The 24,425-nt window shown below is 51.6% G+C and overlaps 1 protein-coding gene across 6 annotated transcripts in view; it reads left to right on the forward strand.

The window, feature by feature from the left end:
* The window catches only part of VEPH1 (ventricular zone expressed PH domain containing 1), a 67,654-nt gene that overhangs the window by 31,019 nt on the left and 12,210 nt on the right, over positions 1–24,425 (forward strand). For all 6 annotated transcript variants that reach the window (XM_071566559.1, XM_071566555.1, XM_071566556.1 and 3 more), the window contains 5 exons: positions 3,903–4,123; positions 8,378–8,587; positions 9,548–9,936; positions 20,182–20,321; positions 22,586–22,720. In XM_071566559.1, the coding sequence (XP_071422660.1) occupies positions 3,903–4,123; positions 8,378–8,587; positions 9,548–9,936; positions 20,182–20,321; positions 22,586–22,720 (1,095 nt within the window). The remainder of the gene's footprint in view (positions 1–3,902; positions 4,124–8,377; positions 8,588–9,547; positions 9,937–20,181; positions 20,322–22,585; positions 22,721–24,425) is intronic.

Here is a 24,425-nt window from a genome sequence, read left to right on the forward strand (position 1 = left end):
TTGCTTCCTGAAATGATAGAAATCCTGACTAATTCTGAATTATGGAACTCAGAAAATCCTAGAATGGTTTGGGTTGGAAAGGACCTTTAAGCTCATCTTATTCCATCCCTCAATGGTCTTGGAGATCTCTTCTAGCCTGGGAGAATTTCTGATTCTGTGATCTCACCTCTGCTCAGGAACCAGCCTTGGAGGCATTTCTTTCTCCTTTAGGATGAGATGATTCTCTTTCCAGGCCAGTTTGGATGGGGCTTGGAGCAACCTGGTCTAAGGAAGGTGTCCCTGCCCATGGCAGGGGTGGCACTGGATGATCTTTAAGGTCCCCTCCAACCCAAACCACTCTGTGATTCTCTGATTGAAGGGCACACCAATGCCGTGGGTTTCTGTGGTGTTGGGGCATCTCTCCCTGCAGTGCAGACACTCAGCCTGCCATCCAATGGGCACAAGCACAGCTGGCACCATGAGGGCTGGGCACATCACACAGGTTCAGTCAGGGCAGTGAGGCACCCACAGGAGAGAATGAAAAGAATCCTCTGCTCTCCAAGTGCAGCTGCAAAGTTCAGTCGCTCCTGCACTTCATTTGTCTCCGTCAGGTCCAGGCAGAAACGTGAGGCAGCAAAGAGGTCCCTGCAGACACTGGTGCTGCTGCTACTGCTGCTGCTGCTGGTGTGTCACTGCTTGCCTGACCACTCTGTGGTCCCTTCTCCCCCTGCCTGCCCCCCTGCCTGCCCCCCTGCCTGCCCCCCTGCCTGCCCCCCTGCCTGCCCCCCTGCCTGCCCCCCTGTCTGTCCCAGCCATGTGGCTGATCCCGGGACAGGAATCAGCACCTCCTTCCCAGCCAAGCAGAATGAGCAGCAAAGGAAGCAGCAATGGCAGTGCTGGAGTTTCTTGGGTGATATTTCCATGCACTGCAAGGTCTGCTGGGGCAAAGAGGTGGCAGGGAGCGAGGCTTGGCCCTCTGTGTTGGTGAGGACTGTGGGTGGGAGCAGCAGATCCTTCTGCTGGCTCCTAAATCAGCTGCCACTGAGCTCTCTGTCACCTTGGCAGCTCCGAGGGACCCCGGGGAGATGACAGCTCTGGCTCAAGACAGATCCTTTATTCTAAAGGTTGCCCCTGTTTACATCCCCCACTTGTGCTGATGTCAGACAGTCTCAGGGGTGAAGTTGAAATCAGAACTTGTGCCTTAACCATAAACGTGTGCAAAGCAAAACACCATCTTGGGGCAGAGGGCAATGGGACATTTTAATGTATTTTTTCTCCCATTAACTCTGTTTTAAACCAACTGGGAATTTTAACCAACTTCTGAAAGCCTTGTGGTCTCTTTTTGTAGTCTCCTGAGCCTGATTTCCAGCTAAAGCACAACACTTTGCCACACCTCATTGCTTGTATTTTAGATCTTCACCTTCTGGCAGATGTAATGCCATAAAATGCAAGGGCTGCTCATGAAAAAACCCCACGAATACGTCAAATAAGCATTGCTGAAATCACAACGGGCTCTGTGCACCCAAAGAGGCTTTCTGAAGAATTTTGGATAGGAATTGGGGCAGGGATAATGACTGGCTTTCATGTAGAGCTAGTTTGCTGTAATTTTATTTTGTATAACAGCTACATATTATGTTACTCAGAGTTTATTGTTCTTCTACCTCACTGCAGGCGAGTAGCAGCATTTCAGCAGGGCTGGAGACACTCCAGCTGGATCAAAGGGACAGGAAAATGGTCAGAACTGCTCCTCCACTTTGTCTGCTGCACAGTTTGTTTAGGAAACAAAAAATGTGTTTTAAATGTTAATTGAGCCCGTATTTATCTCTTGGAGGGAGGATTGTCTTTCAAATAAACCAGTGACTGCATCAAAAAGTCAACCTCTTTCAAGCCATTGAGGAAAAAGCTCCCTCAGCCAGGGCAGCGCAGCCCAGGGTGTAGCTGGACCTCTCCCCAGATGGCTGGAAGGGAAGCAATTTGTCTGCTGCTCTTTTTTGATTTATCCCTGACATGGCACGGCCCAGCAGGGCTTTTTTTGCCTCAAATACGTTGACTTTGTCTTCTAAAAATTGTCTTGCTGGTGATGCTCAGGCCACATCCTGCCAGAACCCCCTGTGGATTCTGATGGCCCAGCAGGACTTGGATTCCAGTTTTCCCTCTCTCATTCCGAGGTGGCAGCAGAGCCTGGGCAGTAACCCAGGACCCCACGGGGGTGCCCGTGCCTGGCACACGACCTGCTGCTCCTGCTGCCCCAGGCAGGGCAAAGCTGCTCTTGTTTGCCTGTGTTGGTGCTGCAGCACAGGCTCTGAAGCCCAAATATCTCCCAGTTTCTGTCCCCACCTGCTGAGCACAGGGTGGGTTTCCCTGAGCAGAGCCACACCAGGTTACCCCGTATTTAATCAGGTTACCCCCTGGGTTTTCCACTTCTTTTTAGGTATTTTTAGGACTGTGGAACTTAATATACTTAGGGCAAGTATAACAGAAGGGAGGAACCCTGATCTGGAGGTGTTCAACATCAGGCTGGATGTTCCCTGAGCCTGGAAGGGGCTTGGAGCAACCTGGGCTGGTGGAAGGGGTGGAACGAGATGAGATTTAAGGTTCCTCCCAACCCAAACCATTCCATGAGTCCTCACCTTTGAAGGGTCTGGTTTAGGGTGTGAATTTGGGCATGTACCCACAGGACTGGAATTGTGTGTCCTCACCAGGCAGAGATGATAAAGTATCTTCAGTAGAAAATATTTACATGTTTAATGTTCTGACCTGAAAGGGCCCCTTTAATCCCAGTTTGTGGGGGTGTGATCTGTGCTGCTGAACTGGGGAGATCACATTCCCCTGAAAATGGGGTAGCAGACTTTGACTGCAGAGGGCACATCAGACCTCAGGCATTGGCAGTGACTGGCACCACATGCCAGGCAGGGCTGAGGAGCTCCTGGACTGAAATCTCAGTTTAACCTTCTCTTTGTTGTGGAGTCAGTCATGGCTCTAATGTGAGTGTTGCTCCCAGACAAATTGCTGTGAGGGGAGAGAACCCCTGTGGTTTAGGAGGTACTTTAACCTCTCACCGTTAGGGAGAGGAGCTGCTGCCAGGCCCCAGCTCCTGCCCCAACTGCTCTGTCCCTGCTGTGCCAAAGGGGCCCCATTCACTCTGGTGACAACAGACCCTTGGGTGTCACTGTTGAATGCCAGCAGCACCCACCAGGCCCACAGGGGAGTTCAGAAAATCATAAAATCCTGGGTTGGGTTGGATTGGAAGGACCTTAAAGCTCATCCAGTTCCACCCCTGCCATGGGCAGGGACACCTTCCATAGACCAGGTTGCTCCAAGCCCTGTTCAGCCTGGCCTTGGACACTCCCAGGGATGGGACAGGAGCAGCTTTGCCTCTCTACACTCCATTTCTGTGCCCATTTTTTTTCAAAGCTGGGCTGGACAGGGCTTGAAGCATCCTGGTCCAGCAGAAGGTGTCCCTGCCCATGGCAGGGGTGGAACTGGATGGGCTCTAAGGTCCCTTCCAACCCAAACCAGCCTATGGTTCTCTGAGAAGGCTCATCACAGGTGAGAGGGGAGCTCAGTGCTGCTGGTGCCCTGATCACTGGACCAGGCTGACTTGCCAGCCCAGGGCTGTTCAGAGAGGCTTGGGGGACTCTGGGTCAGGTCTGAGGAGGAGACAAGATGTCCTGAGTGAGTCTGGGTTGGGTAATACCAACAGGGACAAAAGCCACCTCAGCAGCACACAAGTGGTCTGTGTTTGAGGCAGTGGCCTGTTTGTTATCAGGGGCAGCCCCTTCCCCAGGGCCAGTGACTCAGGCAGCAGCACACAGCCCCCCTGGCACAGCACACAGCCCCCCTGGCACAGCACACAGCCCCCCTGGCACAGCACACAATGGCTCCTGTGTCTCACACTGTCCTTATCTCCTTGTGCTGCCCAGGACAGAGCCAGGACCTGCCTGCTGTACTTGGTGACCCAACTGGCCAACATGGAGCACTCGTTTCACCACATCCTGCTGCTGGAAATCAAGAGCCTCACTGACACCTTCTCGAGCATCCTGGGCACCCAGAGCAGGGACATCTACCGCCTGAGCAACAGCTTCTCTGCCATGGCCAAGCTGCTGGGGCAGCATCTCGAGCCCCAGGGCACCCCAGGAGCCAGGTAGGGTGGGGGACAGAGCCCCCCAGGAGCCAGGGAGGGTGTGGGGGACAGAGCCCCCCAGGAGCCCAGGAGGGTGTGAGGGACAGAGCCCCCCAGGAGCCAGGGAGGGTGTGGGGGACAGAGCCCCCCAGGAGCCAGGGAGGGGCTGGGACAGAGCCCCCCAGGAGGCAGGGAGGGTGTGGGGGACAGAGCCCCCCAGGAGCCAGGGAGGGGCTGGGACAGAGCCCCCCAGGAGCCAGGGAGGGTGTGAGACAGAGCCCCCCAGGAGCCAGGGAGGGTGTGGGACAGAGCCCCCCAGGAGCCAGGTAGGGTGTGGGGGACAGAGCCCCCCAGGAGCCAGGGAGGGTGTGGGGGACAGAGCCCCTTCCCCAGGGCAGTGGGAGGCAGCAGAAATTCATTGCCAATCTGTTCAAACTGCCATGAAAAAGCCTCAGATAAGCAGACCAAAGGCTCAGTTGCAAATAAACCAGTGAAGTCAGGCCACACAATTATCACTGAGTTTCTCTAGAAAATACAGACTGAGGGTGATGAGAACAATGACTGGCTTAGCTCCCTGATAAAGGTTTGCCTGACAACAGGCTGGGAAAGATTTCTCAGCCATGTACAAAGAGATGTTCTGCTCCCTCAGCTGCTTTAGAAGGTGTATCCTGAGGTGGAAGAGCTGGGAGCATTGTGGTGTTCATCAGGGTAGGAACTAACTTATCTAAATACATGGTGGGAGTCACTTTTAATTAGTGAGAGCCTCATAATTAGAGTTGTGTGCAATGAAATAGGTCAGGGGGCACAGAGGAATGGAGATTCTGTGACAAAATGTAACCCAGATGTCAGAAAGCCAGAATGGTGAAGGACAGCCCTGGAGCCAAAACACTGAGGTCAGGGGAGAAACAGGCAATGAGGGTCCTGGAGAGAGGGGAAAATGAAACAGGAACCAGGAGAGAATCCCTCATTTTACTGCAGGCCTGTGAGGAATGTCCAAAGCTCACCTGCTGGGCCAGCCCTGAGCAGGAATCACCCCCCAGCACTCGGTTTATGAAAAATTGTCTTGGAGATAATGCAGGAGCCACGTGGGGGGAGCAAAGGGAGTGTGAAACAACACACGTGTCCCACACCAGCCAGGGCTGCTGCAGAGGAGGAGGAGGCCACGTGTCACCTGGGGGAGGGACCAGGCAGATGTCACCTGCTCTGGGAACTGCAGAGTGGCAGGACAGGCATGAGGCACAATCATAACTCAGCAACCCATTGTGGTCCCTCAATTTATGGCTGAAAAACTACTTTGTTTGTTAAAATGTTGTGATATCCCTATTCCTTATTATCCTATCTGTTTAACATTTATCTCTAGAGCTGATAAAAAAGCCAGTTAAACACAAGAAAAGGTTTTCATTAAAATCCTGCTGTGTTTCCCCATTTCTGTCCAAAATTCCCTGTGTTAAGGACTTGCTTTGCTGAGGAGTAGAAACTCCATTATCTGCATGGTTGTGGTTACAGATGATTTTTTGTTGTCCATTTCCTCCTTGGACCCACTGTGGGTCCATTCCTGCTGCCTCCAACCCTCAGAGGTGAGGCCCTGGCAGCAATCCCCCTCCACTGGGTTTTTAACAGTCCCCATTTCTGATGCTCTTTTTCCCACCACAAGCACCTCATTTCTGATGCTGAGGATGTTCTCCAGGCCTGGAGAAATGTCCTTCACCCTGACCTGCCACCCTTGGCTTACTGACCTGCACACTGAGGTCCCTGTGCAGAGAATTTCCAAGCAGGAGATGATGAGCCACCTGGTGCCATCTCTCAGGGCAGGTCCCTGAGGTGTCTCCATCAGCTCCTGCATCTTGGAAACAGCCTGAGCTTTGGTGTGACCTGATCCTGCTCAGCAGCCTCAGCAATGTGGCCAAAGCCTCGTGCCAGGGTTTTAGACAGTGCTTTCTTTTTCTGGGGCAGGGCAGCAGGAAGGGCTGGGATGGAGCCCTCAGTGGACCTTCTGCGTGGGGCTGGTGCCCCTGGACTGGTGTGAGTGCAGAGCTGGCACATGTGAGAGCACATGGGCCCAAGGGTGGGCACTTGGGATCCCTCCCACTTCCCTCACTGAAATCCTGGGCACCAGCAGGGGCCAAACCCAGGGGCTGCTTGAGGAGCACCAAGCAGTGAGAACTTCACCCTCCACCCCCTGAGCAGTGACTTTTTGTGGTCTACACTTGGAAAAGAGGATTCATTCACGGGTTTCTTTGAGGTGTTTTCCAACCTTATTGGTTCTATAATCCTGTAGGAGAAATATTTCCTTGTACTCCCTTCCCAAAGCCACGGGAGCTCCATGGGAGAACACTGGACAAAGAGGGACTGTTCTAAACCCCCAGTTTTATTTCCAAGCATCCTCAGGGCCTCCTGGTTGGGTCTGTCACTCACAGCCCCAGCAGTGCATCAATCCCCCTCTGTGAGCAGGAGCTTTACGTGGATTTCCATTCGGAACAGGCGTTTTCTCAGTGCTCAGCCCCACAATGGGAGCAGTGTTGGGACTTCTCTTGGAGTGACAGCTCTCCCATAAATTAAATCTTGTCCTGCAACCCCAGAAAGATTTGTTAGTAAAGGTCATCCCGAGGTTCTTTATTACAGAAGAATATTTTTCAAGTGCTCCTCAGTGTTAATGTATTATGAGGTCTTGCTTCAATTAAAAACAAGACAAAACTCACCAACTCCCCTGAGAAATATCCTGAGCTGCCTTTATCAAAGCAAGTGAAAAAGTGCATTTTGTGCTGCTTTTTTTCTGGTTGTTTCTTTAAAAACATGCTTTTTACAGTTGGTAATCTGCAGTTTGGGGAGGTTTTAATGGGCTCCCCAGCTGGGAGCGTGACTTGTTGAGACTCTGCTGCTCTGGAACTGCTGGGTTGCAGCTCTCATTTGTGGTTTGATATATCCACGTTTCACAGATTTAGCTATTCAGATGTTTGTTCATCAAGAAACAAAAAGAAAAATAGAGAAATTCAAACAAAGGAATGGTCAGAAACAAAACAAACTTGGTTTAGAGCTGTGGGTAGAGTTTAAAAAGTAAATACTGCCCAGTACTGCTCAATGCTCTAAAATTCCTGCCTGCTTTTCCTGCCTTCAGGATTGTTTGGGCCACTTCCTCCATAATGGCAGGAGGGAGATGGGAACTGCACATTCCAGCAGGAGAAACCTCCCTGAAGAAGGGGGAGAGGGGAAGGAGCACCAGATCTCCTGCCCTTGGTGCCCTGGGACATCCCTCCTGCTGCTCAGCAGGGCCCAGCAGCACCCCCAGGGCAGAGCAGAGACCCACCAGCTTTAGCTTTCCACCAAATGGCCAAATATCCAGAGGAGCTGATTCTCTCTGGATGCTGTGAGTGATGTAGGAGCCCAGAGAAACCCATTTTCAGAAGATCTGCATTTGGGGAACCCACATTGCAACCCACAGCCTCTTTCCCAGTAGATTTCTTTTTGTCCTGCAGGATTAACAGTTTTCCTTCAATGCATTTTTATGTTACCTTTGCATTTTGCATTCAAATGTTGTGTATTGTGGCTGCCCCAGCCCTGGGAGTGTCCCAGCCCAGGTTGGACAGGGCTTGGAGCACCCTGGGCTGGTGGGAGGTGTCCCTGCCCAGGGCAGGGCTGGCACTGGGTGGGCTTGGAGGTCCCTTCCAACCCAGGCTGGTCTAAGATTCCATAATTCTTTGATTTTAAGACTGACATACCAAATTTAAAACAAAACTTCTGTCCTGTTCACTTTAACTGTTAATTTTCTCTTTCCTGAACTCCAGTGCCATTGCTTAGAGCTTTTCCTGAACCTGTTTCTGCTGAGTTTCAAAAGATATTTTTCTTACTCAGAGCACAATAATTTGGTGAGAACTTCATGTACTGTGGTCAAATCTTTAAACCCACAGAGTTCTATGAACTCTGCAAATAGTTTGACTTCTGCCTTATGAAAATAATGTAGTAAGTCAATGTTTAGCAAGCTTGGGAGGTTTGAGTTCAGATGAAAACCTTTCTACTATGGAGCATCAGGAAGAGTTGGGACTTGCTTCTGCAGATACAGCACGGGGAGTTCCTAATCCAGGGTTGTCAGAGATGCTCAATGTTTCTGATCCATCAGAGACATTGATTGAAAAGATGTTCCTGAAAATAATCTAAAGAAATCTCTTCTGAACAGATTTCTGTTCCCAGGTCCCTGACACAGGGCCCAAACAGAAATGCAGCACCAGCATGGCTGAGAAGGCTGTGCCAGGGTTAAACCTCTGCTCTCTGCTTCCTTAGGGTGCAGAACGACACTGACACAGAACCTGCTGCTCCCCTGGATGATTTAAAATCTGTTGTGAGTGGAAATGGAGAAGATGAAAAGCTTCAAGTCAAAATCCAGGCTTTTGAAGAGAAACTAAACGTTGAGAGCTGCACTCCTGGCTCAGTGCGCAGGTACAGCCTGGGCCAGGTGTCCAAGGAGGAGAGGAAGGACATGAGGTTTAACAGGTACAGCTCAGGGAAGGGTGGGAGGGGTTCCAGGGGCATCAGCTTGGCCATAAAACTGCATCCAGACTGGAGGATTTGGTCCATTTGCATGATACCCACAGGCATCATCAGCCTGATTTTAACCAAGTCCCATGTCCAGGAGTTCAAAGGCTGGGGGAAATTGCTCTTAATCATGGAATGGGTTGAAAGGGAGCTTAAAGCTCAGCTCATCCCACCCCTGCCATGGGCAGGGACACCTCCCACCAGCCCAGGGTGCTCCAAGCTCTGTCCAACCTGGCCCTGGACACTTCCAGGAGTGGGGCAGCCACAGCTTCTCTGGGCAACCCATTTAATCTCTTCTGTGCCCCAAAGCAGGACAAGGGAAATACCTGCATGGAGATACCACAGGGAGGAAGGCACAGAGACCTTTTCTGGGGTGTTGTTACTACCAGTGCACATCAAGTGACACAACAAGTGCCCCAGTGTGCCCTTGGCTGCCTCTGCTCAGCACCTCCCACAGGGCTCTGCCCTTCCTGCCCCAGCCTTTGCCCCTTGGGTGACTCCCACCCCTCTGGCTGTCCCTGAGGCTCCACTGCAGCCCCAGCACGTGCAGGGGCAGGGCAGGGGCAGCTCCAGCCTGAGCCCTGATCAGGGAAGTGCTGCTGGATGGAGCTTTTATGATGTGATCAATAAAGCAGAGACACCACTCCTGGGGTTACAGGATCCTTGCAGAGACATTCTCTGGCTCCCCCACAGAGTGCAGATGTTGGGATATATGGACATGGTTTAGTTTCCTTTGCTTATTGAAGCTGTGGCTCGAGCTGGGCTCTGAAATGCCTGTTCAGCAGCAGAGCCTGTGGCTGTGGGAGCCCCACACTGGGCTCTCTGAGGCAGCTGCACAGGGCACAGCAGCCTTGGGCTGGGGGATTGTGGTGCCCCACCAACATCCAGAGCATTTCTCCTCTCCCTGATCCCCTGCAGGTCCAAGAGCCTGGCCCTGCATGCCCTGTGCCCCAAGGGGGGCCCCTCGGAGGGAGGGCAGGACGAGGACAGCGGGGAGGTCACTGCTGCAGTGTCCTTCAGTGACATCTTCATCAGCCAGGACAGGGAGGAACTGCCCCTGGGAGCTGATCCTGAGGCAGCAGCTCTGGGACATCCCTTGGGTTCCCACCAAGGTTACCTGGAACCAGCAGATCTGCCAGAATCCCCCCAAGGAAAGGCCTTGGAAGGAAGTGCAGAGGCAGCAACGAGCCCTGTGGAATACCAGGACAAGCTGTACCTGCACCTGAAGGAGAACTTGGGCAAAGTGAAGGAATATGTGACGGAGATGGGGAGGAAGATTCCCATCCCTGAGCAGTGTGTGATCGAAGGTAAGGATGAGCCCTTCCAGTTCCAAGAGCTTTAACACTCCCCTGAGAGTCCTCTCAGGTCCCAGCAAATGGGCAGCAAAGATACCCAGCACAGGCCTCCCACAGGGGAGGAACATTGGGTTTAAAAACAACATCATCCACAAATGGAGTGTTTTGAAACCTTCCAGGATTCTTTTCCTTCCAGGATGTGGCACAGCCCTTGCCAACCCACACTGCCAGCAGGGTTAGTGGGAGGCTGACTCTTGGCTGTCAGAGGGGTGGCAGAACCTCTGGGCACACCTACAGGGCAGACAAGGGCACCGTGCCCACCTCCAGGGGCTGGTGGTGGAGCTGGGATGGCCAAGAGATGGATGGATGTGCCATGGGCTGGACTCAGCCATGCAGGAGGAGGGTTAATGTGATCCTTGAGGCTCCTCCTTGGCTGGGCTGGAGCAGAGCTGTGTCTCCTTCCTCCTTACCAGGTCCTTAAAGCAGCTGAGTGATGAGGAGCAGGGCAGGACCCTCAGGGCAGCAGGTCCCAGCCCAGACACAAACCTGGAGGCCCAGAGGGTGGGATGGGTGGGATCCCATCTCCCAGTCCCTGGGGTTGTTCAGTGGTTTCTGCTCTCACCAAGAGAGGGTGGGATCCCATCTCCCAGTCCCTGGCCTTGTTCAGTGATTTCTGCTCTCACCAAGGTGGGTGTTTATTTCCAAGTGAGAGGGAGGTGGTTTGATGAGGCTGTGGTGGAGGTGGGTCTGTGATGTTCCTCCTCTTTAAAGGGAGTGCTTTGTGTTGGGTTGGGTTGAGTTGGCTTGGCTTGGCTTGGGATCCTCCTACTCATCCCCTTTAACCTGAATTTCTGTGCATCCAACCACTCACTGGTGGCCCTGAGCTATTCACAGCCCAACCTTCATGGGCTGTGCTGATTCCAAACATTATCTGCCTCAAGAAATTAAATTAATTTTCAGATTGCTTAAATATTATCTTCTAATACAACATAACTTCAGCTCCAACAAAGAGCAACTGAAGGTGATAAAATATTGATTTCTTTACTTTTTCAGTGCTCAAGAAGTAGAAAAGCAGTCTCCACTCATAAAAGGAGTATAATTATACATATTTTGAAAGCTTCTGCTTCTGGAGAGTTTCCTGAGTATCTTAAATTCCAGCTTTAGAATTTGAAAGAGTCATTTGGTAGAATTAATGACAACTTGTGAGTTTTTCATAAAATGACAGTGGAAACATGAGTGTGAACACTCTGCCTGTTGAAGTGCTGAGTGTCTGACCCTGCATTAATCAAAGACCATATACTGAATATTTTACATGTGTTGCTCAGCTTCCTTTCTCCAGTGCCTACTATGATACATCCTGAGCACGTGACTGGTGCCAAATTCAGTCAAACTGTTGTAATTTCCTGAAAATCCTCAACCAGCATTCTTGGGGAAATTCCTTGAGTAGGGACACATGTGCAGAGCAGGAGATTTATGTGACTCATTGGAAACGTGCTGGAGAAAAGCAGCCTGGCTCAGGGCAGGGGGGGCAGCTCGTGGAATGCTCCAGATATTGCAGAAATCACTCCAAAAACCTGCCCTGCCTGGACTTCAGTGATTCCCCAGCTCTGACAAGGGCCATGCAAATGTGGGGGTTGCTTTTCAATAAGACGTTTAGAAAAAAATACTAGAAAATATTAATATACACAGAGGCTCATTTTATGCTGGCTGTGGAGGACTCTGAAGTGGCAATTTTATATGAAAAATTTGGAGAATGTGGGAAGGTAAGAACTTCTGAGCAATCCCTCATGAAACAGAGTATTTGAAGGAAAGAGTGGCAAAATGTGCTGGAAGGAAATAACCTCATGGTGAGCAGATCAGGGGAGGGAGGGCACATTCCCCACGGAGCCTTCTGGGCTTGCCAGGGGCAGCTCCTGGAGCTCAGCAGAGTGGCAATGCCAGTGGGGGGCATTGCTGAGGGGTGATGGGCCAAATGCTGTTCTCTCACCCAGAACTGCCCCCCCTGCTCGTGTTCCTGGTGGGATGGGCAGGGTTGGGGCAGACTGGCTGGGAATGTGGGAATCCCTCCCTGCTGGACACCCAGCCTGGGGTGTCCCCAAAGGGAGGTGGGATGGGCAGGGTTGGGGCAGGACTGGCTGGGAATGTGGGAATCCCTCCCTGCTGGACACCCAGCCTGGGGTGTCCCCAAAGGGAGGTGGGATGGGCAGGGTTGGGGCAGGACTGGCTGGGAATGTGGGAATCCCTCCCTGCTGGACACCCAGCCTGGGGTGTCCCCAAAGGGAGGTGGGATGGGCAGGACAGGGGCTCCTGGACCCCTGGGCACAGACAGAGTGGTGGGCAGGACCCTGCCAGGGCTGGGCACTGGGACACAGGGGAGGGACCCTCTGCCCCTGGCACGGGAGTGGAACTGGGTGGTCTTTAAGGTCTTTTCCAACCCAACCCTTCTGTATTCATTGGAGCCTGAATTTGAAGGATAAAGGGGAAAATCAGAGACATCCATGTGAAGAAAAATGGACTTCTTATTGTGGGAAAGGGAGAGCTGATGGAGCTTTGCAATACTGAATGAGAGAGGATTATCTGTGGGGTGGCTCACTCTGTGCCCAGTGCAGGTACTGGAGAACACCCAGTGAAGGTCTCAGGATGCCACACAGAGTAGGCACCTCTGCTCTGTAAAACTGGGTGTGATTTGCAAACTGGCTTTTTTACAAGTGGGTCAGACATTTGCTGTGTAGGTCTCACCCCTCACAGACTGTTTGTGCTTTGCAGGGCGTGATTTGCAGTCTCCCTCCAAGCTCATTTGATTTATGTTATCTGTCCCAATTGGTGTAATATGACCTGAAGTGTTGGATTTTACAGCTCTGAAGGGATGTAGGTGAGGAACTGTCAGGGTGGATCCATGAACTGGCTGTGACAGTTTGAAGGTGCCTCATAAAGACACTGAGAAATTGCCATGTCAGGTCTGTTATCTCAGTTAATATTTACTGGGTTTGGCTGGATGTGCTTTGGGCAGAGGAAGGGTGTGAATTGGGTGATGATCCCACAGCAGGAGCAGGGTTAGCACTGGGCTGTTGGCCAGAAGGTCTTATCCTAAGAAAATGGCCAAGTTGAGGGTGTTTCAAGGAGCAGAGAAGCTCCAACAGCTCCCCAGACTCATGTGCTTAAAGTGATTTTTTTGGGATAATGCTGCAGTCAGAGAGGGGGTTTGAGCTGGGGCAGAAAGAAGGAACCCAAACCACAAAAATCCATTTATTTGAGCTTGGTTCAGCTTTGGGCTGATTCAGCTCCTGCTTGGTTTAAGCATTGTGCCCTGATCCACATCTCTGCCACAGCTTAAGCAATCTGAGGAATTCTTTTACGTCCTGTTTGTCAGTTTAATCCCCTTAATCCTGGGGATCTTTTCCTCAAATAAAACGGGAAAGACCCCACCATATTTGTCATGCCCTTCAGCTTTCAGGGAGTTAAGCACAGAGTTTTCATCAACCCATATTTCTCCAGATGGTTTGTGATCCTGTATCTTATCGGTACCTCCAGGGTCTTGCAGAGGGAGAGGCCCAGGCTGTGCCTTGGGACATTCCTGCATGTTCTTGGGCTGGTTGTGGCTCCTCAGTGAGCTCTGGGAGGGATTTCTGCTGCCTCAGTGAGCTCTGGGACCCCATGGTTGGCATCAAGGTCCCCACACTGCACTGGCAGTTTCTCCATTGGTTTTATTTGATGCTCTCCCAAAGTCCATCAGCCCTCCTGCTTCTCCCAGTCCCCCAAACCCTCCTGGGGAGTTGGGGCTGGTAGTGGACTGAGGTTGCTTTGAAAGGCTTTGGTGCAAGGTGGAATTCCTGTACCAGGTGTTGTTGTGACCTGTTCTGAGGGTGGGCAGGCCCTGGCACAGGTGCCCAGAGGAGCTGTGGCTGCCCCAGCCCTGGGAGCGTCCCAGGCCAGGCTGGACAGGGCTTGGAGCAGCCTGGGCTGGTGGGAGGTGTCCCTGCCCGTGGCAGGGGTGGCACTTGGTGGGCTTTAAGTCCCCCTCCAACCCAAACCATTCCGTGGTTCTCTGATGATTCTGTGATCATTGGTGTTAAGACCTGCCAGTGTTGGTTTTGGGAGAGCCACAACCCGCAGGTGGGAAGGGGGTCCTCTCACCTTTATGGGCATGGGCTCCTGAGCAGCTGCAGACCCCACGTGCTCCAGCCTTGCTGGCTCTCACCTTGCCCCCCTGCCTGCTGGAGGGCCTTTGCCTTGCCCTGGTTTCCCAGATGCACAGGGGTGGTGGAGCAGATCCCTGGCCATGTGTGTCCTTGGGAGGGGCTGCTTTCAGATGGTTCCCAGACACAGGTCTGTGCAGCTGCTGCATTCGGTTATGAGGAGGTACAGAAGTACTTAAGTATATAAGGAGGTATATAAGTCCTTGTTTCCACTCTGGTGCTCGTTGCCTTGTAGGTAATTTGGATAAACCCACCACCCTTAATGCCAACAGCTCAGAGCTTTGAGTGTCGAGTGGGCTGTTGGGAGGAAGCCCCTGGGAATACCCAGGATGGTGAAGGCTTGGCCATCTCCAGCCTCCCTTTGACAGGACAGAGCCCAGAGAGCTCAGGGAATCATTCCCCCCTTGGCCTCTGGCACCACATTTAGACACAATGACCTCCAGTGAGAAACATCAGAGCCCTTTTCCAGCAGCAGGTCTGGCTCTTTGGTGCCATTCCGGAGGAATCCAGCAAACCTTTCCTGGGATCAGTGACAGTGCTGAGGGAGGAGGAGGCAGGAGGGCAGCAGGTTGCAGGCCCTCAGTCTGGTTGTGATTAGGCTTTATGGGGTGCTGGGGGGTAATGAGCACCACATGGCTCTGTGGCTGGAGCTGCTCAGCTCTCCCCTGCAGTGCTCACCCTGCTCCAGCCTGAGCAATTCCAGCATTCCACGAGCCTGCAGCTGATGGGGACCAGATGGGCCTCCAGTCCTTCAGTGGGACCACAGAGCTGGGCAGGCTCAGGAGAGCAGTCCCAGAGACCAGTGCTGGAGCTGCTGGGCCACCACGAGTTGGAGCTGGCACTGCATTCTGCAGGACTGCTGTCCCAAACACTGCCCAGCTGCAAGGGCAGGCATGGGAATGTGTGCCAGCCCTCAGGATGGCCCTTGTGCTCCTGGTGGGCAGCGCTGTCAGACCACTGTTGGACAGGCTGGGCTCCAGGTGGGCATTCCCTGCCAGGGTCACACCTGCTCTGGGAGCAGCAGTTGGACAGGCTGGGCTCCAGGTGGGCATTCCCTGGCAGGGTCACACCCACTCTGGGAGCAGCAGTTGGACAGGCTGGGCTCCAGGTGGGCATTCCCTGGCAGGGTCACACCCACTCTGGGAGCAGCAGTTGGACAGGCTGGGCTCCAGGTGGGCATCCCCTGGGAGTTCCTGATGGGTGGTGGCAGAAACCGGAGCACTTGAACTTTGATGGGGCTTGGAGCAACCTGGTCCATGGAAGGTGTCTCTGCCCCTGGCAGGAGGTGAAATGAGATGCATTGAGGTCCTTCCAGCCCAAATCACTCTGGGATTCCATGACTTCTGAGCTTCTGGATTTGCCCCTCGAGTTTGGACCTTGTTGCAGTGTCCACGCCCCACCCCAGCCCTGCCCTCTCCGTTGATTTTTGTGTGGCTTTCAGGAGGTGAGATCCCTTGGGCTGAGCACACAAAGATAGAAGTGCTAAAAACAATAGAAATCAGCACTTCTTGAAGCTGCCTGCTCCAAAAATGACCCTTTTTTCCTATAAACCTGTTTATTGTTTGCACAGTTTTTGTAACCAAAACTGAAGGGATCAGGCAAAGGAAACAGAGGAACCTGAAAAAGCTTAAAACCAAAATTTAAAAAGTCAGATCCACTTCTTATTGGTTCCATGTTTATGTGTGGGTTTGATTCTATTTAGGAAGTTTATGAGCATACTTCTACTCCTATTAACAGATTTTATTTAATAGTGAAGGATTACCAATGCAAATCAAATAATGCATTGATTGTTCCCAGAACCAGTGACTCTGCACCCTCCTGGTTTAGCCCAGCATTTCAGCTGGAATAAGCAACAATTAACAGCTCTACTGACATTCTTCTGTTCATAATTTGTTCTTTTTCCCCCAGGCACAACCACTTAGTTGTGAACTTTAAAATTGCAACATATATTCTCTTGTTTCCTGTAGGAAAAACAAGTTGTTGCGTATTCTCTTGCTCGGAGTTATAGACTTGGCAGGAGATGGGAATGTTTCTTGACTGAGGAATGTTTCCTTGGGATCTTGTTCTGTCATCTGGGCATTTGGTGGCTCTCTGGGGTGGGTTTGTGTCTTGTGTTGCTGTTCACGTGTTCTTCATGTTCTAAAATCCTTTCCTTGTGTTATTTGTACTCACCTTCCATGCCAAACCCAGGCAGGCTGAGAAAGAGAACTCTGCAGGCAGTGACAGGACAGTGGGCCAGAGGGCAGGGCTGGATGGGATATTGGGAAGGAATTCCTGGCTGGGAAGGTGGGCAGGCCCTGGCACAGGTGCCCAGAGCAGCTGTGGCTGCCCCAGTCCTGGGAGTGTCCCAGGCCAGGTTGGACAGGGCTTGGAGCAGCCTGGGCTGGTGGGAGGTGTCCCTGCCCATGGCAGGGGTGGCACTGGGTGGGCTTTGAGGTCCCTTCCAACCCAAACCATTCGATGACTCCATGACCTTGTCCTTCTTTCTGGAGCAGCTGTTCCAGGTGTGCCCAGCTGGTGCTGCCAGTGGGGCAGGGCAGCAGGATGGGCTGCAGCAGGGCCAGTGCTGGGTGATGCTGAGATGAGGAGCTGGACTGGTTTGTTTTTCCTTCAAAGCTCCTTCACTGACTCAAGGCTGCAAGTGATTTAGTTTTGTTCTTCCTGGCAAAAATGTTTTGCCTTGTTGTGAATGAGTCTTTTTGTGCTGAATGGTTCCTGCCTGGTCTCTGAAATCCATGGGCATTACACGAGGGGGACCTTTGTGCCCCAGTGTTTATAAAACTTGCCATGTTGGACTGGAAAAAGTGGGAATCTGAGCTAGAACTGAGCCCATTCATGTGCCTGTTTTAGGAAAAAGCTCTGGTTTAAACTGCACATTACACTGAGTCCATGCAGTTTGCAAATACTGCAAGGATTTTAAAAGCACCTTTTTTCCTCTTATCCCTGGAAATGTTCCAGCCCAGGTTGGATGGGGCTTGGAGCACCCTGGGCTAGTGGAAAGTGCCCCCATGGCAGGGGTGGGATGGGATGGGCTTTAATGTCCCTTCCAGCCCAACTCATTCCATGATTCTGTGACTCTGCTGACATTGGGATAACTGAGATTAGTTGTTGTGTGTGGAAAGAGATATTTCATCCTAAACCATTGAGAGATGCCTGCAGCAAACGTGGGCTCGTTCTCAGGCATTGCCCAACGCAGCACATCAAAGGCAGCAGGAACTGCTGTGAGTAAGAGCCTGTCCCATCCCAAAGCTTTGGAGACTGTCTGGGTTGGAGGCTTTTTGCACAAATGAAAGCTGCTTTTTTCCAGGAGTTTGTGCTCAGCCAGTGCTGGCTCTGGGACTGGAGCTGACGTTGCTCTTGGCCCCTCTCTCAGCCTCGCTGCTTCCCTCACTGCCATCCACAAAGTCCTGCCCAGCAACTCCTTAAGGGCCTGTGTCTCTCCATTCAGCTTTGGCATTTTTTGTTCTGTGGCACTGAGGAACCTCCTTGTTGCCCAGAGAAGCTGTGGCTGCCCCATCCCTGGAAAAGGCCAGGTTGGAGCAACCTGGGATAGTGGAAGGTGAAACCAGATGAGCTTTAAGGTCTCTTCCAACCCAAATCAGTCTGTGATTCCATCATTCCCAGTCCCATCCAACAGTCCCACCTGGCCCTGGGCACCCTTTCTGAATTGTTAACCAGAGGCTGGAGCTCTGCCACCTTCTGCTCCAGCTGCAGAGACTCCCAGGTGGGATTGCATCACCTGGATGTGGACTGACATCCAGCTCTGGACTCCAGGTGGGATTGCATCACCTGGATGTGGACTGACATCCAGCTCTGGACTCCAGGTGGGTTTGCATCACCTGGATGTGGACTGACATCCAGCTCTGGACTCCAGGTGGGTTTGCATCACCTGGATGTGGACTGACATCCAGCTCTGGACTCCAGGTGGGATTGCATCACCTGGATGTGGACTGACATCCAGCTCTGGACTCCAGTGTGTCCCTGCAGCCTTTAGATGCCTCCCAGGTTTCCTGTCAGTTCACACATTTGTAACTGGAACTGGTGACTGTTCCCAGTGCAGAGGGATGATCTCTGCCTGCTCCCCCTCCTCTTGGCTGTCCAAGGGGACATGGAAACTACATGGAAATCACTGAGTGATTTCCCAAAATGAAACATTCAACTTTTCACACACATGGACCAAGGCCAAGCCTCAGTTTCTGGTTGAGTGCACTGGTTTAAGGTTTAGCATCTGTGAGGTATAAACCTAAACTAGGGGTCTGTAGTTTGGACTGTGCAGTTGGAAGAGGATCTGTCAACAGCCTCCTTGGAGACATCATTGGGTTTGTGCTTTAATGTGTCCCAGGACTTGGAGCACTCTAATTAACTCCTCTGGTTCTCAGACTCCATTATGTTGAACATGAGTAGCACTGGCAGGTTTGGGTGGGGACCCACTGCCTTAGGGTAATTCCCTTCCACTCCAGTTTTCATCCATCTTGGTGTACCTTTAAGGCCTGGGTTCTGCTGCTGAATGTTCATGGTCACACACGTGCTCCTCATGTGCTCCACTGTAGATCTTGGGTAAGTCTGTGCTCAAACAGAACTTCCCCATTCCACAGGATTTAACCAATGTGCACAAATCAGCGTCACCTTCAAAGAGCAGCCTACAAATGCCCAGTGCTTGGCATCAAGTCACCACTTCATGTCAACTATTTCCTCTTCCCAAGCAAAATTTTCCTGTAATATTTTCATTTTTCAGTCCTGCACAAGAGGAAAGAGTCACCTGACATTGGTGACGTCCTTTTCTCAGCAAACAGCTCTGTCAGAGGGTGATGAAATGGTTTCCCCTTGCCAGCTTGTGAAGGTTTTTGTCTCAGCCATCTGGCCTCTCTGTGGCATTTCTGGCAGGTCTCAACCCCCCCGTGTTGAACTGGCTGCAATCTCAGTGACAGTCTGACCACTGATGCTTTGCTCTGGTGACCCATCCTTTTGTACCTCTGGCAAACTCAGTCCTCAGATGTCGCGGCTTTATGTGAAATACTGAATTGACTTCATTCCCTTCCTGTGCTTTCACATCTTGGTTAGCTGGTTCAACCCAAGTTTTTGGAGGTGATTGTGGCTGGACAGAGGCTGCCCTGTGCTCTCAGCCCTCCCTGCTGCCGCCTCTCCTTGTCAGCAGGTCCAGGAACCACCTCCAGTCAGCCACATTTCCTGAAAAGCCACAGCTCATTTCTCCAGTCAGGAAATTTTCTTTGAGCACTTTATTCCTCCACTTTCCCCTCAGAGTGACTCACCAGGACAGCACGAGACTGTGAGTCACAGTCCCTGCCCCCTGGCCCCTGCCCCTTCCCCTTCCCCAGGGCGTGATTCAACCGTGGGTGCTGCAGGACAGACCTGCTCTCATCTCTCCAGCCCCCCCTCCCAGGTCCATCTCTCCAGCCCCCCCTCCCAGGTCCATCTCTCCAGCCCCCCCCCTCCCAGGTCCATCTCTCCAGCCCCCCCTCCCAGGTCCATCTCTCCAGCCCCCCCTCCCAGGTCCATCTCTCCAGCCCCCCCTCCCAGGTCCATCTCTCCAAGGAATCTGGAGATTCCTTGGCAGAGGGGAAGCAGCGCAGGCTGTACCCGTGGTGGGATGAGCCCATTCCCAAGGGAGCTCCATCCCTGCAGGCACAGCTCCAGCTCCAGCCTCAGCAGGGATCCCACCATGGCAGGCCCCACGTGGCTGTGGCCTGGTATGGAATGGTTCTCCCAACAGACTTTAGATAAGGGATGCATAGTTTGATAACCCAAACGAGGGCACCAAGTGCATGTGGGAGCAGAGAGGAGAAAAACATCCTGGCTGGGCTGGACTGGGCTGGGCTGCCTCTCCTGTAGCTGGGAGCAAATGGGTGCTGAGGAAGATTTAATTCATTGGAGACTAAATTTCCCTCCTGCTTTGAGGGTTCAGACACAGCAAAGCCCTTCTGCACACCCAGGAGTGACCCAGACCCCCCAAAGTGGGGGGGGGCCACATGTGCCCTGGGAATGGGCACTTTGCTTCTCTCTTTTCTGAGCTGATTTTAATGTGCTTCATCTTTCTCCCCAGATACTGTCAGGAGCTGTGTAGCAAAGCTGTTCTTCAGCTGTCCCCTGAAGGGCCACTACTGCTTGTACAGCAAATCCAGTTTTACCCTGGTGAGCCATCAGCCCCCACTGTGGATCCACATCATGTTCCTCTTCCAGCAGGTGCGTGGGACACAAACCAGGGGCTCCTCTGGGGTGGCCACGTTGCACTTGGAAAAAGTGTTTCCTGGTTAATCTCATTAAATACACTTCTAATTCAGTGTAGCTGGTGACCCTTGTGAGTCCTCACAAAGTCACTCCCCTGGCTTGAAGTGACTTTGCACTTCATGAGTTTTTATATTTCTATTCATAGCCCAAATTCAAACTGGCTGGGGAGGTTACAAAGTCTGGGGATAAAAAAGTGGCACCAAACCACATTGTGCTCATTCAGGCAAAACTGCCAGTGAGTGCCAGGAGCCCTGCAGGCAACCAGGAGCATGGCAGGGGTTTCAGGGCAGCAGAGCCAACCCCGAGGCTGCAGGAGGAGGTTGGAGGTGCAGAACCCACTGGGAGTTTTTGCTGCACAAGTTTTGACTGAGCAGGATTTGTAAATCTATTCAGTGCTTTCTACCACCCCTAAAGTGATTTTATCACCTTTAATACTATTTCTAAGTACAGCCCAGTGTTTGGACACGTGTGGAATTTCCTAATAGGTTACAAATAGTATTAAACTGTAAGAGAAACCTCTACATTCCCACTCCAAGGTGAAACAGGTGGGTTTGAGTTAAAATATAAAGTTCTATTTCTTAGCCTGCATAGTTCATCCCACTGTAATACAGCCTTGGAAACACCAAGGATTTATCCAAAGTGGGACACAGGCCCAGCAAGAGATGCTGTGGATTTAACAGTCCTGTTGGCTCTGCCCTGTGTGTATTCCTAGAAATAGGCACAAAAATGCTTTTAAAAACCACTGGTCAGTTAATTTAAAAAATATTAGTGATGAGTTGTATCATGTTTCGAAACCCTTGGATGGAAAGTGGGAAATTTTTAGTGCAGGACAGAAGGATTAGGGTTGATGAGGCTGCTTAGAAAGAGGAGACAGAACACCCATCCAGGGACCCTCTGTCCAAAGGACATTGCTCAGATTGTGAAATCAAATAGTTGTAGTGTGGAAAATCAGATTTGTTGGTGTGCTCTTAACTTGGCTCCTGCCTGGAAATGCATTTTTTTAGTTACAAGAGCACGTAGCAGATAGAGCAGAGGCAGAAGGTTCAGCCTCTGAGCCACAGACTTCTCCTGACACAGAGTCTGGGCAGGGCTGAACCAAGAACTTGGGGCAGCTCAAACAGCAGAACAATTCCCTGTGGTGGGAGGTTGTGCCCTTCAACACAGGGAGCTCTGGAGGTGAGAACACCCAACCCAACAAGGTTTCCAGGGGCTGCAAACTCCTGTCCTCTGTGCTGAGATTGTTCTGGGGGGTTTCTCTCCCATTGCATTGACTGGTCAGTGCAGGCACAAACATTGCCCTGTTGCTCCTCCCCACATGGGGCTTGAGAGCTGAAGGAGGTCCAAATAAAGATACCCAAAGCTGCAGTGGAGTGAAGCATCTCCTCCCAGGACCTGCCCAATGCCATGTCATTTCCCAGGCACTCAGCAATAGGACAAGGGGGCACGATGGGCTCAAGCTCTGCCAGGGGAAATTGAAGTTGGAGATGAGAAAAAACTTCTTTGCAGAGAGAGTGCTCAGGGATTGGAATGGGCTGCCCAGAGAGGGGGTGGATTCCCCATCCCTGGAGGTTTTTCAGCTGAGCTTGGCCGTGGCACTGAGTGCCATGATCTGGTAAAGGGACTGGAGTTGGACCAAGGGTTGGACTTGATGATCTCAGAGGGCTTTTCCAACCCAATCCATTCTATGATTCTGTGGATGTGGCACTGAGTGAGAATCCACCAAGTCTTGATCCAACCCCACTGTGATCACCAGCCCAGGGCACTCTGTGCCCTGGGCTGGTGATCACAGTGGGGTTGGATCAAGGGTTGGACTTGATGATCTTGGAGGTCTTTTCCAACCCAATCCATTCTATGATTCCAAGGGATGCACAACCCCAAGGTCTGGGCCTGGTTCAGGGAGGCCAGTGCTGCTCACGTTGGGATAAATGAGCATTTCAAGACCAAAAGGACATGCAGGTTATGGAGTGGTGGTTGGTGGATAACCCTTGGTGAGCCACAGACCTCAAAGACATGGAGCACACAATCAATTTAAACAGCCAAAGAGGAAATGGAATATTTGAAGATGTTTCTAATTGTGTCTATTGATCCCTCAGAACTCCTTACATGGAGCTGAGCCAACCCCTGGTTATTCTCCTACCTGTGCCCCTGCAGGGCCAAGATGTTCTTTGTTAATGGCCAAGCCAAAAATGCCTGAAATTCTGTTTTCACCACCTTTTCAGAGCTTGTTTGCAGAACCCTTGTCCATACAGAGCAATTCTGTGCAAGTCCTCAAGGCCCTGTGGGAGAAGACCCAGCTCAAGGGGACACACAGCTTTGAAACTGCCATGATCCAGTCAACATTTCCCCACCAAAAGGTAAGATTGGATTTTTCTCCAAAGGAAAACAGTAGAGAGACTTTGCCCTGCAGTTTAGAGCAGCTGTACAAAGACCTTTAGAGTAACTGCAGCAAGTCCTGGCTCCACAGAGGGTCCACAGGGCTGTTCTGTGCTGGGATTTGAAGGTCTCCAGGCTTGTTCTCCACGTGAGTTGCTCCCAGCATGATGCAAACCAGGGATGCTGCCCATGGCTTTTTCCTGCTCACAGTTCCAAACCCAGAACTCAGATCAGCTGCTGCTGCTGTGGGGCACTGGGCAGCACTTGGAGGTTCACCTGGTTAAACACAGCCCTGGATTTTGTGGAAATGTTGGTCTGCTCGTGTGCCATTCCTGCCCCCCTCAGTTTAAAAGCTTACTTGCTCCAAGCTGTTTGCTGTCCCTGGGATTTCAGAGAATGCTCTTCCAAAGCTGTTAATCAGCTTCTTGGAAAAGGCTGCTGCAGGATTGTAAAACAAATATCTATTTATTCCTGAGCGTCTCCATCCAGCAAAAAGGGATGAAATGACTTGTCAAACACGGCTTTAAAAGACTCTCTCTCAGAGTATTGTGGGCATGAGGATTTCTCACAGAACAGGATTAAATTTCTGAGGTTATGGCTGATTTAAACCCAGGAGTTTTGTTAGAAACACCTCCTGGACCCCCAGGATCACGTTGTGTTGAGGTGGGAGCTCTTGCTGGGGCTTGTCAGAGGTGTGGGGGACCCCCACACCTGGGGCCAGCCATGGGGCCAGTTCTCCTTAGCCCAGTGGAGCCTGTGCTGAGCATTTCAGCTGCCTCTCAAATCCTGGCCTGGCTCATGCAGAGGCATCAGAGCAGCTTTGCTGCTCAGCACTGGCTTAGCTTGAGCCTGTGCCCAGATCTGCTCATCCAAAGTCGGAGCTGGAGGAGTGAGAAGGAGTTTGGGGTGAATAAAGAGCTTAGAGATGGTTTTATGGCCACTCATGGGCAGATTGGATGTGGTGCCTCAAGCACACAAAGTCTCCAAAACACATCCAACCCCCTGGAAATGGGATTCATCTCCAGCACGTGGTTGCATCACCCTGTTAGAGCTCAGACTCAAGTGTCTGGCCTATTTTGGGAACTCTCATCCCCCCGTGACAGTCAGAGTATCTCCGAGTTCCCAAAATAGCAGAGCTGGGAAATGAGATCCTGATCTTCACTGGTGGAATGATGTGAGCAGTGAATTGGAGGTGGGCAACTCCAGAGCCTGGATTGGCCACCAGCCCTTGGGACAGCCAGGCAGATGGAGCACATCTGACATGGGAAAAGGCTTATAAAGCTCAGTCTTGGGCTCCTCACTTTGCTCCTGGATTTGCTTTCTGCTTTGGGTTTGTTTATTGATACAGAACCCAAGTTTGGTTTGGGTTTGTTTGTCAATAAAAACTCGAGTTTGTTTCTAGTGCAATTTCCATTCAGTTTTTTGAGAAAAGCACATTCCCAGAGTTTTCTGGCAGATTTCTGGGAATGAGGTCTGGGACTGCCATAAAGAGTGTCTTCTTTGGCTTTTACATTCCCAAAAAATCTACCTGGAACATTCCTGCCATGACTAGTCCTTACTTTGCTTGACAAGCTCAGTCTCTGCCATAACCTGAATTTGTCATCTCAGAAGTTCTTCCCATTTCCAACAGAACTTCAAATCTTGTGAATTATTTGACACAATTATTGCAGTGGTTGATGTTATTCC

This window comes from Pithys albifrons, chromosome 11 (genome assembly GCF_047495875.1).
Source record: "Pithys albifrons albifrons isolate INPA30051 chromosome 11, PitAlb_v1, whole genome shotgun sequence".
NCBI lineage: Eukaryota > Metazoa > Chordata > Aves > Passeriformes > Thamnophilidae > Pithys > Pithys albifrons.